Source organism: Cornus florida, unplaced genomic scaffold, assembly GCF_030987335.1.
Source record: "Cornus florida cultivar Cherokee Brave unplaced genomic scaffold, ASM3098733v1 CherokeeBrave_3.0.0_Hap2_Chr06, whole genome shotgun sequence".
NCBI lineage: Eukaryota > Viridiplantae > Streptophyta > Magnoliopsida > Cornales > Cornaceae > Cornus > Cornus florida.
Genome location: NW_026775576.1, coordinates 37,873,897 through 37,893,744, shown reverse-complemented (window position 1 = coordinate 37,893,744; position 19,848 = coordinate 37,873,897). Strand labels below are relative to the sequence as shown.

General features: G+C 34.2%; 1 protein-coding gene across 2 annotated transcripts; it reads right to left on the bottom strand.

Moving 5' to 3' along the window:
• Window positions 1-6,398: 6,398 nt before the first annotated feature.
• LOC132311334 (ETHYLENE INSENSITIVE 3-like 3 protein) lies at window positions 6,399-9,602 on the bottom strand. 2 transcript variants are annotated; one of them, XM_059809209.1, is made up of 3 exons: window positions 9,425-9,602; window positions 6,825-9,079; window positions 6,399-6,713 (listed from the first exon to the last, which is right to left on the bottom strand). In XM_059809209.1, the coding sequence occupies exon 2, from the start codon at window positions 8,861-8,863 to the stop codon at window positions 6,848-6,850; it is 2,016 nt and encodes a 671-aa protein (XP_059665192.1). In that variant the 5' UTR covers window positions 8,864-9,079; window positions 9,425-9,602; the 3' UTR covers window positions 6,399-6,713; window positions 6,825-6,847. The 2 variants fall into 2 exon arrangements, with proteins under 2 accessions (XP_059665192.1, XP_059665194.1); XM_059809211.1 differs by having other exon boundaries at window positions 6,825-8,822; window positions 9,425-9,596.
• Between the last annotated feature and the right edge of the window lie 10,246 nt (window positions 9,603-19,848).

Below are 19,848 nucleotides of genomic sequence, written 5' to 3'. Positions count from 1 at the left end.
CTCCCAAGTTCAAGTGACTCAATCACATGGACTACAGGCCAATCTGGGAAATACACCCTCAAACACACCATTATCTCTCTTTCTCCACCTCCTAATCAAGTCCCCTGGTTCAAGCTAGTATGGAAGTCAATTGCTATTCCAAGGCAAAGGATGATCATATGGATTGCAGTCCAATCAAAACTACCCACCCTGGACAACAAATGCATGTGAAGCCTTGACTCAACTAATCAATGCTATTTCTATGAATGTGATTTTGTCTCACCCATCTGGAGGTTTATTCAGGATAAGTTCAGATTTTACACATTAAGCAGCAGCAGGAGACAGTTTGTAAGTTAGACATGTCAAAAATTTGAATTGAGATTGCCATAGATTTGGGGTTTGTCAACTGGCCTTAGCTACATTGGTGTACCACACATGGCAAGGAACAACGGAGTGCTCAGAAACTCACCTTCAACACAATCGAGTGTCTTGAAACTAATAGCAAATTCCATTGCTGGAACTCTACAATCTTCAAGAAAAGTGTGTCTCTCAGATCTAGCAAGTGAATGGTCACTCTAGTCGGCTCGTAACCGACCACCGCCATGGCCTACAGACTAACTAATGGAGTGGAGTGGGCATCCTGCGTCTTCACTCCCTCTTGCCATGATGCCCGTCAGCGGAGTAGCTAAAGTTAGCCATTAATAATGGTTACAGCTGCAAGCGCTATTAATGGCTATTTCAAAGTTTATTCTTATATTTTTGGTTGGGTCTAAATGTTTGGGCTTATTGTTAGACTTCTATGTTTGCGTGGGCTGATTGTTCGCCTTCCAAAGCCACACTTGTTGGGCTTCCACAATGCCCTCTTGGGCTAAACTCTAAATTTTCTATACTATCTATAAATTGTTTTACAGTTCGGAAAAAATATTAAATAAATAAAAACGTAACAGTGATTTTCCTACTTCAATTTTTTCTCCAATGCCATGCCCACCATGAATCTACATATCCAATGAAGTCACATCTTCCAAATATATTTTCGAACTACTTATTACAAAAATATCCTTTTTGTACCTTCATCTAATTTCCTTGTAGTTCATAACTACTTTTATATTTAACAGATTTGAAACTGGTTTATTTTTTTTTTTTTTTTGATAATTAAAAGTGTATTAGAAAGCGTTCAAAAGGGGAACGCGTCCCAAGAGCTATACATGAAACTGGTACAATTTTATTACTTATTAGTCTTTCTGGTACAATTTAAGTTACTTACTATACTTATTAGTCTGCCTCCACTTCAAACTTATATAACTTTGTCTCTCATGTAATATTCTACTACTATATCTACCACATTCTTATGGTTTTTCTTGCCACACGAGAGAAAATTTTATACACTTCACCAATCTCTCTAGCCTTTTTCTCCTTTCTGTTTAGCTTCTTGTAAACAAACTATGTTCCTCCTTTTCAATACGTCCATAAGTTCACTACACTTACCGATTAATGTTGCTAAAATAAATGTTGTCAACTAATTAATCAAATTAGATGTATAATAACAAAATTAAATATAACTCAACAACACAACAAAGTCCTTTTCCCGACAATTGAAGGTCGGCTAGAACAAAGTATACAATGCATATAAGTATATTTACAGAACAATATATATGTTTATAATACTATCATTTATATATATATATATATATATATATATATATATATATACATGTACACACACACACACACACTGTATTTGTGTAAAGAAAGATTCTCATCTCCAATGGGGCTATCAGCCCTTGAAAAGATGATCTTTGGCAAGATCCAACAAAATCCTTGTGCAAGGGACGCTGTAAAACCTGTCTGCTCTATTTTGCGCGTATATAGCAATCCTCAAATTAATGCACGAGGTCTAAGTTTGACACAAAGGATCTCTAATATCTATAATTTTTAAATATATTGAGGGCTGATGTTGTTAGATAGGGAAAAAAAAGGAGGGCAAATATATATATAGGGTGAGGGTGGTGTCCGAAATCTTGGAGGAAAGTAAAGAGGGGCAGTAACAAGGTCGTGGATTTGGTCAGAAGATCGAATGCGGAAAGACTGTTCGAGTGCAGGGCAGAGATGGGTGTTCGAGATAGATGACCACATTCACAGAAAGAAAAAATAATTAATGAGACATAGATTTAGGGATTGTTCACAGGAGCCTTTCAGACAGATTTACTCTTGCTCCCACTGCTTCCACATACTAATCATTATATCCCACACCTCTTCATATTTTTTACTTTGTTTGATTCCCCCCATCATCCTCTTATAAACACCCTTTCCCTATATGTTGGAGGGAGAAATATTTTAATTTTCAAGACAATATCTTGATGCAGTTCTTTGCTACGATTCACAAATTAAAAGATAAAATATAATTGTGAATATATATATATATATTGATAAGTAAGGTTTCGTCAAAAGGCGCCGAAGAGGGGTTCACTCCCAAGAGGGAACATATGCTTGTGAATATACATGCATCACACTTAAAATTGTGCTTTTATACTATATATAAAATAAATTTTGTATATGACAGTCTCATTTACAAAATTTTGAGATACTTCTTCATAGGGAATCACAATACAAAGAAAAAAAAAAAAAAAACAGTAGCATATAAAGGAATACTTGTCTATGTTATTTACAACTATGATTTTACTTTTATACATTTGTATTTATTATTAATTTAGGGTGTAATCTTCTACTTATTACATGGTAGCACCATATACCCTGATCTATGTTTGATGCAACATAAAATTATAACATGACTGCTTTAACACTATTGCAGTTCTTAGTAACAGAGTGAACAAAAATGGAAGTTGCAGGTGGTTGTTTGAGAGATTTCTCCGGAAAAATCTTTAATGTAGCATAGCTAGTGCTGCTATACTTGCATAGTAGAGCATGTAATCCCCCAGTTGAACCATCTCGAAGATGTGGTAATAAGAGGAACTGCTAGTATATTTAAGATTTCTTACCCATGTCGTTAGTGGTTGAGGGATTCATTTCTGTGAGATATAGGTTTTTGAGTTGGCAAATTTCGGTGTCAAAACTTGTCGATCGAGTTGTAATTTTTGTTTTATCCTTGATCATCTGAACTGAATTGCAAGTGTCTTGTACCGTCGGATTGGATGAAACATCACTTAGAACAGGTATGTGAGTGAGGACACTTTATATTTAGGTATGATAGGATTGCAATTGGGTTTTTGATTTAAAATATTGCAATCTGGAGTCCGGACAATTCCGACAGGTCCAACTATTTCCCATCGGTCGCACTTGGACAGTACAGATTTCAAACTCAAAAGTGCAATCAGCCCAAGTCCAACTGGTCGCACTTGTCCAAATCCCCATTGTGTAACAATCTGGGCAAGTTCGACTGGACGCGCTTTCCTGACATGTTGCGGGATTTCAGTTTGGTAACTTTTAAGTTTCCTTTTTGAACCAACCTCCTTGAGAAGTCCTGGTACGATTTTAAAACTTTATAAATACCTCTCTAAACTTCAGCCCTAATATTATTTTGAGAAAAAAAAACATAGAATCATCTTTGACACCATTGTTGGAGCTTTAAGAGAGATTTTGAGAAAAATATGTTCCATTATTTATTTCTTCATGACAGCACATACTTAAACACGAGTGATTTAGGGTGACGTTCTTCATATGATCGAAAGGATTTTCAGAGTCTACATTGATTAACTCCGTTCAATCAGAGCAGCAAAATTCTTTCACAATTCTTCATATCATTGAAAGGAAGGGGAATCAACCACTACGAAGGGACATAGCGTTCATGGAGCATTCGTGTTCTTCCAGCAACCTGGCTAAAAGGATTGAGGAATAAGCCTAAAGTCGAGAGCGTTTGGACAAGGATTCGCAAAGCCAAAGGCGTTCAACAACTAGTTCTTGGTAAGAATGGAGTGGGTGTGAGTGTGAGTGTGAGTGTGAGTGTGAGTGTGAGTGTGAGCCCAAGCAAGAGTTTGTAACTTTGCTTTGAGATAGTGGATTGGTTTCGCCACATGGTTCTCTCCCTCAAGGGTTTCCACACTAAAAATCCTTTTACATTGTGATTGTGGATGTTTAATTGTTAACTATTGTGGTAATAAATCAATCACCAAAATCAAGCAAGTTGACCTATTTAGCCCCCTCTAGGTCATTAGTACACTGTTTCCAACTGAATTATCAGAATGCTTTCGCACCGCGCAACTTACAATTTCTAATGGTAAATAAGATTGAAGAAAGTTTCAATCATAAAGCCTGTTTGACATGAGTAGGCCATTGAGCTGGGGTGTCTTTTTAGCGGAGTCAGCGTTAGCTCATCAGCAATGTTGTCCTCGTTAGCTCATCAGCAAACGGTCTTTGCTTGACAGTGGCTTCTGAAGGCCTTTGTTCAGCAGAATGGATCATGAGGTAGGTTGAAAGGATCACATCACGACTCAGTTGCAAAAGCATGGGTAGTGTCTACTGTGCTTGGGGTTTTGGAGCTACCAAATTCCCTCTATATCATAGTTGTTAAAGGCGCGAGGTGCATCAAGGCGCACCTTTTGCACCTGGGCAGTCGATTTCAATAAGGTGAGTGCCTTTGTTGCAGGCGCACCAAGCCCAGGCGCAACAAAGGCGCGCCTGATTGAAGAGTCATTTGTTTTTTAATTTCCCAACTTGCTTGTTTGGTTTTTGTATGTAATAATCTCCTAGCAGTCAAATTGTATAGAAGTGGAAGTTTACTAACAATGAAATTGTATAAAAGTGGAAGTTTACTAGTTTACTAACAATGAAATTTTGTAACAGTGGAAGTTTACTAACAATGAAATTCTATAACAGTGGAAGTTTACTAACAGTGATTCTCTAACAAAGAAAGTTTACTAACAGTGAAATTCTATAAAAATGAAAGTTGACTATCAGTAAAATTCTATAAAAGTGAAAGTTTACAATCAGTAAAATTCTATAACAGTGAAAGTTCTATAATAGGAATTATAAAAATAAAGTAAAAGTCGATTATACCAATTCCCAACCCAAATCAGTCAGTTCTACTTCAGCAGAATCTGTTCTGCACTTCTGCTTCTTCTTCTTTTTCCCCTCTCCTCTTCCCTTGGCAGCTGCTCTCTTCTTCTTCTTCAAAATCTGTTTCTCTGTCTTTTTTTTTTTCTTTTCATTTTCTTGTTTATTTTTTTATTTTATGTTAGTATGTTAACTATTGAAGTTAAGCATTTGGTTTGCAATTCTGATTACTGTATTTGGTTTCTGATTTATTATTTTATCCAGAAAAGGTGGCTGATTATTAACTATTCAACTTAAGGGTTTGGTTTGCTACTTCGCTTACTGTATTTGGTTTAAGATTTATTATTTTCTCCAAAAATGGTGGCTGCTTATTGTACTTGGTTTGCTTGGCAGCCTTGGCTGGGTTGCTTGTATTGCTTCTGGATATTTCGCTAGGAACTTAAGAGTTTGTATTGCTGCTTGGCCATAGTGCTTATTGTATTTGTAAGCTTTATATTGCTGCTAGCTTTCGTTGTTGGCTACAAATGTAATATATTTTCAACTTGCACCTCACTCCAGTCAGGCCCACACCTCGCCTTGCGCCTCAGGCTCCAGGAGACCTTGGTGCCTTAGTGCGCCTTGAGCCTTTAACAACTATGCTCCTGATAAAGGTTTCCATCTTAAGCATAAGCCATTAGGTTTTTATGGAGGGGCAGAGGATATAAGGAAAGACTTATTTTTTATGCATGACATGTGGTCGTCCAATATGAGATGCCCAGAATCTTGACAAAAAAGAGGGAGAGACATGTGGTGATTTAGGCCACTTCTTCCATTTATGGTGCCTAGTTTGTTTGAGCCCACGGGTGATGCTCGTGGTGATTTCATTGTGATAGAGGCTGATTAGAAAATTAGATCAGATTTTATGAAATTATAGGTTAGATATGGTAATGATGTGCCCTTTATTTTTCTTTTATAATAAAATAGTGTTACAAGATAACTTGTTGCCGATAGGATCACTCCCATATTGTTCCATGTCCAATGGAGGTAAGGTGGGGAGGATAATGATTTTGATTTGATAGCAAAGAAGTGTGAAATCCAGAAGGATTTTAGGCGTGATTCGAATAAGGGTAGTCGAAGCTGAGGAAGGAAGCTGAGATGGTTTGTCAGCAACTGATTGAGGGGAACTTTCCCTTAATTGTCATAACAAATGCCTAAAAATTTGTTCGCAATGCATGGTACAACACAACCGGAGCAGTCACTGATTTGGCCTCCTTATGAAATATGCCATCAAAGGCACTTAGTTTTTAGAAACTAATTTTCACAACTAGTTAAACATTTATAAAAAAAAATAATACGTATTTCAACAAAAACAGAAGCATAATTAAATTAAAAAGAAGAAAACATCAAGGCTACAAATATGAAACACCCACACATTGGTAAAAGAATAAAAGTGAGCACTTTATTAAGTTTCATTAAAGCAAAATATATTGTTACTTTAGCAATTGCCAATTAAACAAACTAATTATTTACAGGAGCTACTCAGGGGCCTCCAACAGTACAAATGTTAGACACTGTGTGTATCTCAAAAAATCAATGTGTGTTCATTATTTTGCACTACATTGAATGATAAAAAAATGAACTTACACTCTTGAGATTCACAGACGATAATAACAGCACTGGTGAGGAGTCCAAGAGAGACCAAAACCTATTCACACATGTGAACAGTAATTGCTGCATTTTTTCAGCATCTGCAAAAAAATTACACCATAATAAGAAATATTGAACCAATTCCAAAAGATAAGAAAAAGTCAAAAATAAAAAATAAAATGCCAGTTAAGAAATATCACTGACAATCTAACCTTTGAAACATGAATCTTTGAATCTATGCCCCGAAGCATTCGATTAGTTCATCTTCATTAGACAAGAAGTCATCGAATTCATTTGGGTCATCCAACCTAAGATATAATGGATCATTAAATGCTCCATAATCAAGTGAAAGGCTGCTATTGATTGGAGACCCAAAGTTAGTGTCAAAAGGTCTATCTTGATCATTCTGAAATGGGCCTTTTACACAATGGTGGTGCATATCTCCTCCTGTAATATCATTTCGATTTTTATGCAGTGCTGGCACATGGACTCCAGAATCCACCAGGCTAACATGGGATTCATTAAATGTCATCTGGCACAGCTGTTCGCCGTGATTGGGATCATATTCCACAGCTGGATTATATAAGTTATAAGTAGGCCCATGAAGTAACTCAGAGTTCGGAGGTCTGTAATGCAAACCAGGACTCTGAGATATATTATGCAACCCAGAATTTTGAGGACCATGATGCAACCCAGAATCTTGAGTTTCATGATGCAGCCCAGAATTTTGAACCGCGTGATAAAGTAATTGTCTGCTACCCATTAATATATTCTGTGTGGGTATCATGTCGGAAGAAGGAAGGGTGTAAAAATGGTTAAAATCAGGTGTTGGAAACTGCAATTGATCCTCAAGATCTTTCTCCAGGGGCCTCGTAGCAGTAACTGTAACGTTTCCCTGTTCGGTGCCATGCATCTGGTATCCAACCAAATGTACATCAGTGTGGTTTATGTCAGGCAAAGTGTTTATCGGCTCATCATGAAGATGTTCATTAAGAGATGGTGCAGCCTGTTGATCGGGAGAGCTGGATGTCACACGTGGCCTTTTTGTCTTACGTTGCTCTTCCCCTTGCTCTTTATCCTGGATAGGATGGGGAGTAATATTACAAGGATGACCTGATGACTCCACATCCATTGGTTGATTTCTCCTCTCATCCTTAGATGAAACAGGGCCCTCACAATCAGTATAAGGATTATCAGATAGTTCCACATCCACTACTTGATTTCTCCTGTCTTCTTTAGATGAAACAGAGCCCACACCCTCATCAACGCCATCCACGTCATATTCACTGTCACTACTAACAGTAGGTTTTCTCTTTTCAACACGACCAATTGAAGGTGCCTCAATTACTCCAGATTCCCCATTGTCATGGCTGGGTTGCCGGATAAGAGATTCTTCTTGGCTCAAAACCCCCAACCAAATTGAGCTCTCCTTAGCAGTCATCTTGTCTTGTAAGCACTTTGATTGCCGGACAAGCCTCCTAATCTTTGCAATATCAGGTGACATATGCTTAATCACAGCTGTTAAAACCCCAACTTTCCACATCTTCTTCAAATCATGTGGCTTCTTATATGGAGGAATCAGGCCTTTGGGTAGCCCCAATTTTATCCACCATTCTTCATTCCCAGTAGGCCACCAAGGTGGGGGAACAGCCTTCTCCAGTGGATACTTCCTCTGAGGTGGATTACAGTGTTGCATCAAAGAAGACAAAAGAGACCCTAGGGTTGCATCCTGCAAGTCCTGAAGAATGCTCTTGGAGGCCCCATTTGGAAAGCCATCTCCACTGCTCTTGGCAAAACACTCTGCTTCATACTTTGCAATGGCTGCTGGCCCATTCTTATCAAACTTCACCTTCTCTTTCCACCAGGCCCTTATGTTATCCGATGCCCCGCTAACCGGCTTACCCTTCTCGGGAATGATTCCATACACAAACCCCCGGGCATTGCACACTTCCATAAGCTTCAACATGTACTTTAATATCCCATCCTGAGCTCTTGACATTTTCTTCCTCTGAGCCTGATCTTTGGCCTGCTTGGGCTTCTGTTTTGCTGCGGCTTCCTGGGCTGCAAGCTTCTGTCTGTCCTTAATCCTCTGAAGTTTGATACGGTCCTTCCACATTCGCTTCTTCAATTCTTCCGGATCGATCTCTTCATCGCTGACATCTTTCTCCGCTATATTTTCACATCTTATCTCATCAACTTCAAAATCCGAACTGTCGCCCAACATATAGTCATCCATCATACATTGCTCCATTCAAATCACGTTATATCCCAAGAAATCTCAAATATTAAACCAAACAAAATCCCACCACTTTATTTAAAAAAGAAAAAATATATATATATATCCCCTGTTTAATTCAAACAGCTACTAACTAATACCAATCCCTATTAGGCCTTAGAATGGAACAAAATAAAGTAATATTTGAAATACACTACGAATCCAAAATTCTTCACTTTTGAGCAAACCCACCTATCAAATTTCAAGTAAGTGGAGCAGATTAAAACACAGGAAGTTCATAAACAAACTAAAAACTCTATTTTGGATTCCTAAAACAGACCCAGTTCTCATATATCAAAATTTTTAATTATTTGACATGTTAAAGAAAAAGGATTTACAATAACACGAAAAACTCAAAATCCCAACAAAATTCAGAGAAACCCAATAACGATAGAGTAGTCATATGGACCAACAGCGCATGAAATCGATAAAGATTATGCAACAAAACATGTAACACCGTGAAAAAAATATATATATACAGATAGAAAGAGAACCAAGAGAAGAAATATTTGGGCGTGCAAAAAAACAAAATCATACCTAATTTCAGCTCCAATATCTTCAAACACGCCCATCGATTATTCTGAAAACCCTAACAGTTCGACTCCTCTTCTCTCTCTTCTGAAGAAGTCAAAAAATACATATATTTTACGATAACAGTAATTCGAAATGAAGAAGTTAAAGGGTTTTCAAAAGAGGTCAAAAATAGGCTCTCGATGATGCACAAAGAGACAAACAAGGCTTCATAGTGCGTATGGAAAATAAAAAAATGAAAAAAGAAAAAAATTTAATTGTACTAAATGATAAGAATAAAATATAAATAAATTTGGTATTAACAAATTTGCAATAAATGAGTATTAAGAAGCATATATATTATTATTAAATATGCGAAGATTCTCCGAGCATTGTTATTTACTTAAAAAAAAATTTAATAAATTAATGAGTTTGTAATTGTATGGTAAGAAGATTCAAATAAGAGAGGCGTTATTTGTTTATATATTCCAATTCTTATTTCAAATATTAATATATGACTTTATTAATCTAAAATAGTTTTAAGAAATTATGTTTAATTAGTCAATTTACTTTAAAATTTACTGGACGTGTAGCATATAATATGAATAGTAGTATAAAATGGGAAGAACACATATAATAGTATTTATATCATATTTCTTCATGTAGATTACAAGATTAATATTTTTATGTTGTTTTAATTATTTTCCAAAAAAAAAAAAAGGTGAGGTGACAAAACATATTGATGTTTTTTTAGTATATATGATTAAACAAATAATTAAGTGGCCATCATTACAGCACACAATGTCTATTTACCAAAATATATATATATATATATATGACAGCACACAACAGGGGATAGTGAGTTGGGATGGTACTTATTTTATGGTTATTAATAATGATTTTTTTATAGAAAAAAATATTATATTTATGTTTATCTACCTATGATTATTAAAAATTGTTTGTAAAAAAATTACTTGTGATTGTGACACTCCAAAGTCTTATGAACCTTTTTAGTCTTTAAGTTTAAAAATTCAAATCTAGTACTGTAAAAAGGAAAATAACAAAATGTCAAAAAAAAACCCCCTCTTAACCATCTAAAATCTGCAAATAACCCCTATTGAAGTAATTCATCACCTAACTGTAAAAATGTTGCAATCAAGAACAATCCATTAGGGATGTCAATTTTTATCACCCCGCCGGGGTCCCGTCCCGTCCCGTCCCGCCCCGTTAATAACGAATATGGGAACACTTTTTATACCGTTGGGGCGGACATAAATACAAATTTTGTACCCGTCGATGGTCATGGGGCAGGTAAGGGTTCAGTATACATATCTTATGGGCCCCGCCCCGTCCCGCATATAACTATATTTAATAAATATATATATAATATTAATAATTTATTTTAGCGGCTTACCCAATTACTCATCTCTTACAATCCTAATTTGTGATGTAAACTTGGTATTAAATTTGCTTTTGTTTTGGTTATGGTGGAAATCAGAGCTTAGAGCTTCTTGTGATTTGGTTGTATTAAACTTTTATTTTTGTTTATTATGTTCTCTGAATTATTTTATGTGCATGTTACTTTTTTATTTTTGTTGGGATACATAATTTTATTTATGTTGTGCCATTCCTAGGCTTTGCACATTTAAATAGCAGGAGTTTAAGTTTCAAAAAGTGGGAGAAAAAAATTTGTTAGCAGGGCGGACACGGGGGCACAGTATTTCCTAACGGGGCGGGTATGGACTTGATAAAAATTAAAAGGGGCGGGGCGAGATTTAGGGAAACCCACTCCAAACCCGCCCCGTTGCCATCCCTACAATCCATCCACACACCTTTAATTCCCATATAAAATGACATTTTACTCTTGCAAGACTAAAAGATGTAGGGTAAAGTAAAAATAATAATAATAAAAAATAAATAAACCTCCTGTAAGGAAAAAAAAAAAAAAAAAAAAACCCTCTTGTATACAAAATATGCCAAAACCACTCTGATGTTAAAAGAAAATCTTGCATTTTCTAAATTGAATAAATAAAGAAATTTTCTCAATTTGAAGACTATAATACCTAAAATGCCATCAAGATAAAATAAAAAATAAAATTCTCTTCTGAAACACAAAAAGTGTATTTTGGGATTTTTAATAAAATAAAAAATCAAAATCAAAATCAAAATTGATGGTTAATAAATATTAATGGACAATTTGCACACATTTTTCAAATGGTGAGCCTTTATATGCTGATACCAAGTAAGAGGGGTTGCACTTAACCCAAATATATAAGAATATTCAATTGATCAACCATGTGTAAAGTATTTATACATGAATTAAATCTTAACAGTTAGATATAAAAGTAAAAACTATTTTTTTTTTAATGTACAATAAAATATAACGTTAATACTTAGAGGTGTGAAAAGATAAAAAAATGTTACTTTATCCACCAAGCAAATGACCACTTATATTTTTGTTATGCGCAATCAACCCCTCGAATATTGTGTTCACTATTTGTACACGTGGGAGGAAATAAAGAGATGGGTAATTGAGTTAATGATCTTTTATATTTTTCATAACAATTCAACTTATATTTTGCTCTTCATTTTTTTCACATAATAAAATAATTATTTTTATTCCTTTTTGTTCACTTGAGTTTATATGGAATTATTACCCTCATTTATTTTCGTTTTCTTTGTTAATTATTTGAATAGAGATGACAATTTAATAGGATAATTTCCTTTCTTTCTTTAGTAGACGTTTTTCATTTTCCATTCTCTTCCTTTCCTTTGGTTTTCCTTCCTTGTAATATCCAAATGGAATGCAACTTGTTCTTAAAATGTCTAGATTCATCGGATGCAGTAAAGGAGAATATTAGTCTAGATTCAACGGATGAAGTATGAGACGAATGAACACATGTCTAGATTCAATGAATGTAGGGTGATAAGAATAAGCCTATGTCTAGATTCAATGGATGTAGCATTAAAAAAAACAAAATACACCGAGGGTAATATGATGTATTCATCAACTATATATAGTTTGAGACATGCGTTTTGTTCTTTCAATAGATTTAAGCAAGAAATGAGAATTTTTGCTTAATCTACGTTTATTTTCACTCTTGTCTATTCCAAAAAAACCAAAAATACCCCTCACTACTTGTAAGTAATTAAAAGTAGTGAGTAGGGATGGCAACGGGGCGGGTTTGGAGCGGGTTTCTCTAAATCCCGCTCCGCCCCTTTTAATTTTTGTCAAGTCCATGCCCACCCCGAGACCCGCGACGGGTTGGATTTTCATATCCAATCCCGCCCCGTTAGGAAATACTGTACCCCCGTGCCCGCCCCACTAACAAATTTTTTTCTCCCACTTTTTGGAACTTAAACTCCTGCTATTTAAATGTGCAAAGTCTAGGAATGACACAACATAAATAAAATTATGTATCCTAATAAAAAATAAATAAATAGCATGCACATAATATAATTTAGAGAATATAATAAACAAAAATAAAGGTTTAATACAACCAAATCACAAGAAGTTCTAAGCTCCAACTTCCACCATAAGTTTAATACAATCAAATCACAAGAAGTTCTAAGCTCCAACTTCCACCATAACCAAAACAAAAGTAAATTTAATACCAAGTTTACATCCCAAATTAGAATTATAAGAGATGGGTAATTGAGTAAGCCGCTAAAATAACTTATTAATATATATATATATATATATATATATATATATATATATATTAAATATAGTTATATGCGGGGCGGGGCGGGGCGGGGCGGGGCGGGGCCCTTAGGATATGTATATTGAACTCTTACCCGCCCCGTGACCCTCGACGGGTACAAAATTTATATCCATGTCCGCCCCAACGGTATAACAAGTGTTCCCATATACGTTATTAACGGGGCGGGGCCCCGGCGGGGCGATAAAAATTGACATCCCTAGTAGTGAGGGGTATTTGTTGCCAAACAACAATATATTAGTAAATCCAGTGGTGTAATTATCGAAAAATTATTATATGGTCTGGAATTAATGGTAAAAATTTCTCGTTATTTCACGCCAAATCTTTCGGAATGGCTGTCATTTGAGGCGGAGCTAAAGCGAAGATCCTTGAAGAAGTTGTTGATGCACAAGCTCCGGAAGTGGCTGCTGATCGTGGCCAGCGGATTCGGCTTGAACTTTAGCTAGTTGTGGCCGTTGAATGAGTCGGAATTGATTGTAATGATCAGTGTATTGCCTGCCGATCCAATTTGAAGTGTTGAGCAAGGCGAATGATACGATTCGAGAGCACACATTGAGAGAAGCCACCAAGATCTCTTCTTGGATTGCTGTGGTCTTCATGTCGTCCTTTGTGTATAGGACCGGCCCACTTATCACCCCAATATCTGCACATAATAATTTTGTCAAACATTTTAACAAATATATATATACATTATAAATCTTGTGTACCCATAAAAATGTTCTGCAAATAAACAATTTATTGTACATTCCTAATACGGAGTGATTAGAAATTAGAAATGTTCACATGATCTGTGAATTTTTAATTCGTAAGAATTGATTTATGGATTTGGGTATCATTCTCAGAACACCGCATTTGAACCGATCCTTTCTTATTTTTGTAATGTATACAAGTTCTGTTGTCTATATTCTTAGACTTTTGGCTTCCTCGTCATCAAGTTTTGATGAATAAAAACTTTGCTTGCTTAAAACAATAAAAATATAGTAATTACGAAAGTTTAATTGCAATTGTAAATTTGGCTTAAATAATTTTAAAAACTACTGGGATGTTCATAAAAGTCCAATCGAACTCTTCACATTCTTATGGCTCTCGTCCATTCGAATTGATTTTAATTTTTATGATCACGATGTGTGGTTTTTTTTAATGATAAATCCTTGAAGGATAGGACTATATTGAGTGTGTCGAATCTAAAAAACTGCGATAGTTATGCTGTTAAGATATTAGGATTATTTCTAATTTAATTCGAAAGAAAAGTTTTAAATTTTAATTTAACTAATTATTTAAATCTAACTTAAACTAAGTAATTGGAGAGATAGAGAGTCTAAAGTATTGACTTCACCATTAAGGTTACATCAATCCCTTAGAAAGAATTTAACCACTCATAGAGAAGGAAGAAGACTTCATGGATGTAGAAACCTCCAACTTCATCTTCTCCTGGTTGATCTTATTTTTGAAAACTCCTCTCTAACTCTGAAGAAAGTCTCTAAACTATACTATCAATGATCTTAATGTCTTCGATATGATAATGATAATGATGTAGAGAACTCCCTTTTAATAAAAGAATAATACCCCCAAAGTTTTTTTTTTTTCCAAATAGAAGATATATCTATGGAAATTCTGCTAAATAAGGACTCCAAAATTCATACATATTTTCAGCCTAGTTTTGACAAGGTAAACAGCTGTTTTATGAAATCCTCATGAAATACAAAATTGTAGATCTTCAAATTTCCTTTAAAATTAGGCAAGAATTGAGCTATTTTGACACTCGAGGAAAGAGATACAGACAGATTACCAAAACGGGTTCAAGTTACCAATTTTGGAAAAAGTTTCCTAGTTGGAGAAGGATTCTTCCTTTTCTTCTTCTTTCCATTCTCATCAACTTGTGGCTTCTCTTGAACTCTTTTCTAAGTCTAATTAAACTCGGATCTTCATCATTACTTGGTCCAATAGATGTGGTCTTCTAACCTCTTGGATATCATCTTTTAAAGCCCAAAATCACTAGTCTTGTCTGATATTTTCATTAAAGCACTGAAATAAATAAAAATAATAAAACAATGTAAAATAATAAATAAAACTATTATTAAAAGAATAAAACATGCAAGTTAAGGGGCTAAAATGTATAACATCCAGCGCCTAACACACCCCCAAACTTACATATTGCTAGTCACAGAGCAATAAAAGTTAAGAAACATAAACTACTCCTAACTCCACTTTCGTGGGAGACACGATGACATTTAACATATGCAATAAGTCTTTTAAACCCTAGGTTACCCCTAGTGGACGAGTGAAGTCTCGTGAAGGTTTGCAGAAATGATACCCACAAACATCCAAAACAATTCAATCCTTCGGCAATCAACTTATTCTCGTATCATCACAAAAATCAAGAGAAAGACTAGACAAAAGTACTTTAAAAATTATTTACTAACAATACTCCTTAGTCTATATTTTCATACCTCACCCCTATGTTTCCCACACACTTTTACAATAAGAATAATAGTAAAATCAATCCCCAATTTTGTGAAACTGTGAACTAGTAAATCACCTATGTAATGGTATCTTTTCAATTGAATTCAACTTCTATAATTTTAATTCCTCAGATCCCTTCTCAAGTTATCTTTCTATGGCAAAATATATATTTTTTCTCTTTTAAACACATAGTATTGATTGGTTGTGCAATGTCTGATCTATTAAGCTTTCTAGAAGACTCATGTAACAAGCTTTCAGCCAATGACTCCCAGATTAGACAGTCTTAAGGCATTAAGTATAAAGACACCCCTAAGGACTTAATTGCTCATGTCAACTAGGCTACAAACCTAGATGAACCAAATCAATTTATTTTAATTTCTTCTTTTTCTCCTCCTTTTTTTTTTTTTTTCTTCGTATCCTTACCTCCCACTTCTTCATGTGAACACTCTATGCTTATAAGACATGAGGCCCGATTACTCCACGAAAGGGTTTAGATTTTTATTTTATTTATTTATTTCTTTATTTTTAATGTATGCCATAGTAATAACCTTCAAAGTTCACTAATTCAGATACATCCATAGTTATCATAATTTAATTAAAAATACAAATACCCATAAATAAAATTCTAGTGTGCATTGTGCATGCGAAATCCATCAAGGACTGATAAATACTAGAATTCCTATCATACTAGATAATAGAATCCACATAAGGTAAAACACAAATATTAGGAATTCAGGACTATCTCATAAAGTAATTTAAAATTTACTTAAGTGTCTTAATCTTCTCGATAATTCTCAAATACATGAATTAAAATCAATATGCCGAAAAAAGAATTGAATTAAAAATTTTGTAACTTTTTTTTTTGTAGAAAACTAAACTAGACTCTTTATACCCCCAAACTTGAATCAGACAGTGTCCTCACTGGGCAAAAATCAAAAGAAAGAAAAATAACAAATCCTAAGAAAAGAAAAGAAAAAAAAGAAAAAAAAAACAAAGAAATATAGCACCTGAGCAGGATGTTTAGGAAGGAGGCAGTGGAGCATCAAGAAATTGCCTTCAATGATTGAATAATTCTTCCCCAAATCTGCACAAAAGATTAGCAATAAAACAATAGTAAGGAAAGTGGCGGGTATGTCGAATGCCAAGTAGAGGAACAATCAAGGTATATATAAGGTAGAGGAGGAAAAAGAAAGGAAAGTGGGTGAGGTGAAGGAATTCTAATGGGTGTAGGAAAGTTGTTTTAGGTGTGGAAAATGGTGTAATAGATTTAGGAAGATAGGAATTGGTGAATGGGAAATTGAAAGATTGTAATGAGATAGATGTATATATGTATATGTGGATGTATAAGAAGTGAGAAATGAGGTAGAAAGTGGAGATGGTTTAGGAGTGGATAAGAGAAAGAAAAGGTTCAGCCCAAAAGAGCTTAAAACAGCCACTGGCCAATTTTTTATTTTTTTACTCTAGATGATCAATCGCCCAAGGCGGGGCAATTGATCGCCTGGACCTATTTTATTTTATTTATTTATTTTTTTTTCAGAAAAGGTATCCTAGACTATAAAAATAAAAACGAAAATAACATATCCTAAATACAAAGAAAAAATCTAAACTATTCTACAAAATAAAAACTAAAATAAAAATAAACTCATCTAAAACTATCCTAATCTACGCTACAAAAAAGAAAAGAAAATAAAAATAGAAATAAAAATCAATCTACAATGGAGATGATGCCCCCATCATATGCTATGTTTAACGTCTTTAGTAGACATGGGGGATACTTGCTAATCAAAACTATAAAAAATGGGAAACAGGACATCCATGTTTAACCGTTTATCAATTTTTCCCATTACTTCCTCACTCACATCAACAAACAACTGTAATCTCTTATAAAGAGGTTCAAAATCATTTTCCAAAACGTTAAAATAAATGGAAGATTTAATTTCTTTCCTTTCATCAACAGTGCACTTTGCATTCTTGTTGTGTTCTTGAAGTACATTCAAAGAATTGTTTCCTTTGTTATGTAGCAAGGCTGGATCTTTCAAAGACCCAGTCGGATCTTTAGGAAACTCAATCTCTTCATCCTTTTTCACTTCCTCTATATTGACTACCATATCCTTTCTCACTATGTTATTGAGGGCCTAAATAAGTTCATGATCACAATTACAAGGAATATCCTCATCAATTATATTGTGCTCTATTGGATTGGCCACAGGCTGACTTGCCAATCCCGCCTCCTCTTGACGATTAAAAACATCAATTAATTGTTCCATCTGAGTTTTAAGCCTAGCTAAAGCAAGGGAATTGGAATGCACTGCTCTTGAAAATTCTTCAAGCTTGGAAGATTTAGTCAAAAATGATAAAATTTCTTTAGTACAAATGTAAATAATTTGGATTGGAAACTTGTCACATGAAAACAATTTTAATAAAACTATTGAAAAGTCCTTGCATATGCATAAGAACACACATATTAAAATTTGTGAAGCAACATATTGAAACTTGTGCAAAAGTACTAAAATTCAAGTGAAATTTTGTAAAAGCATTTCCTATTGTTCATTTAGAATTGTCAAGATCGATGATTCATCTCTTTGATCCATGTAGGTAAGGATAAATAGAATATGGGATGGTGATTTGTCATGTGAAAACTCTTGGAATAAAATTATAAGATGCCCTTAACTAATAGCAAAATTTGATATCAATTTCCATTTGCTCATTCACCAATTCACCCTCAAAAGAAGGTATTCACATGATGCCTAATAATTAATGTCACACATAAGTGCTACTCAATTCAACATATTATTTATGTTGTTATTTGAAGTTAAATTTTACTACAAAAAAATAGAGCATTCTAAAAGTCACTGTCACATGTTAATTTAAAGAGTTTCATCCCAATGTTAGTCGCTTGGGCTAACTTTAGACAATATACAAAATACTTGATGTTTAGCAAAAGAATGAAAAGAGCCACAACCTTTTTTTTTTTTAATTTTTATTATTATTATTATTATTTTTATGTATTAAAAAATCATACATTTAGTTATTCTCTATAAGTGAATCATCGAATTCTTTGACAGAGTTTCTTCTACTTTTGTACCATTGTGAAGTAGCTTAATTATACCTTGGGCAACTTTTGGACAATGAGAAGAATGAATGGAGGGGTGAATTGTACAAGCAAATCATTGTGGCACATGAAAAAGTATCCTATAATTTTTAAAACATAAAAGAGAAAAAGAGAATTAACAATAGGTAATAATGTTTTATATGCACATATTTTGATATGTAACTTCTCTCACTTATTAAAGTTATATTCACCATAGTTTCTTAGTAACATCAACACTTTTTGAAGTTACTTATGAGCTTTCAACCAAATTTGAAACTCACACCAATTAATTTTGAAATATAACTTTTCTCTCTTAGAATTTTATTTTCACCATAATTTATTGGTAATGTCAACACTCCCCAAAGTAACATCAACACTTTATTTTCACCATAATTTATTAGTAACATCAACATTTCTTGAAGTAACATCAACACTCTTTTGAAGTAACTTAATTACTACCTTGTGCAACTTTTGGACAATGACAAGAATGAATTGAGGGGTGAATTGTACAAACAGATCAATGTGAAATATGAAAAAGTATTGTATAATTTTAGAAACATAAAAGAGAAAAAGAGGGTTAACAACAGGTAATAGTGTTTTATGCAAAATCTGCATTATTTTTGGTTCTTTGAAGAATCTGCATTAATTCCATCCAACAAGCAAAAAAGCATATGTCGATAGTTTTATGCTTATATTCATTCTAATAGTATTATCTTCTTTTAGCTAAAGGAAAAAGAAAAGAAACACACTTCACAAGTGTACTTATTGTCCCCATTACTTATAATCTGCTCAGTTACATATAAGAACAGAGATGACAAATAATATATCAACCACCAAAGTTCATATCCAATTTGAGAGATCATGCATATATTCATTCATTATTTATTATTTCCATCTTAACAATCAAACATGCTTACTTATTCATCTCGGAATGTATAGATACTAATTTAGTCTAGTGTGTTCTAACTGAAGTTTTAAGTAGCACCGACCACCAGTTTTGACATGAGTACTCGACTCGATTTGTTTCTTTTTTTTCCAATCGCATTCATCTTTGATTCATCTTCTCCTTCAACACATTTTGTAATACCCCTAATTTTAAAAGGATAGTCTCGGTAATTAATTAATGGTTTTATTGCATTTTTATTTGATTATTCGCTTATTTGCTTCATTGTTCA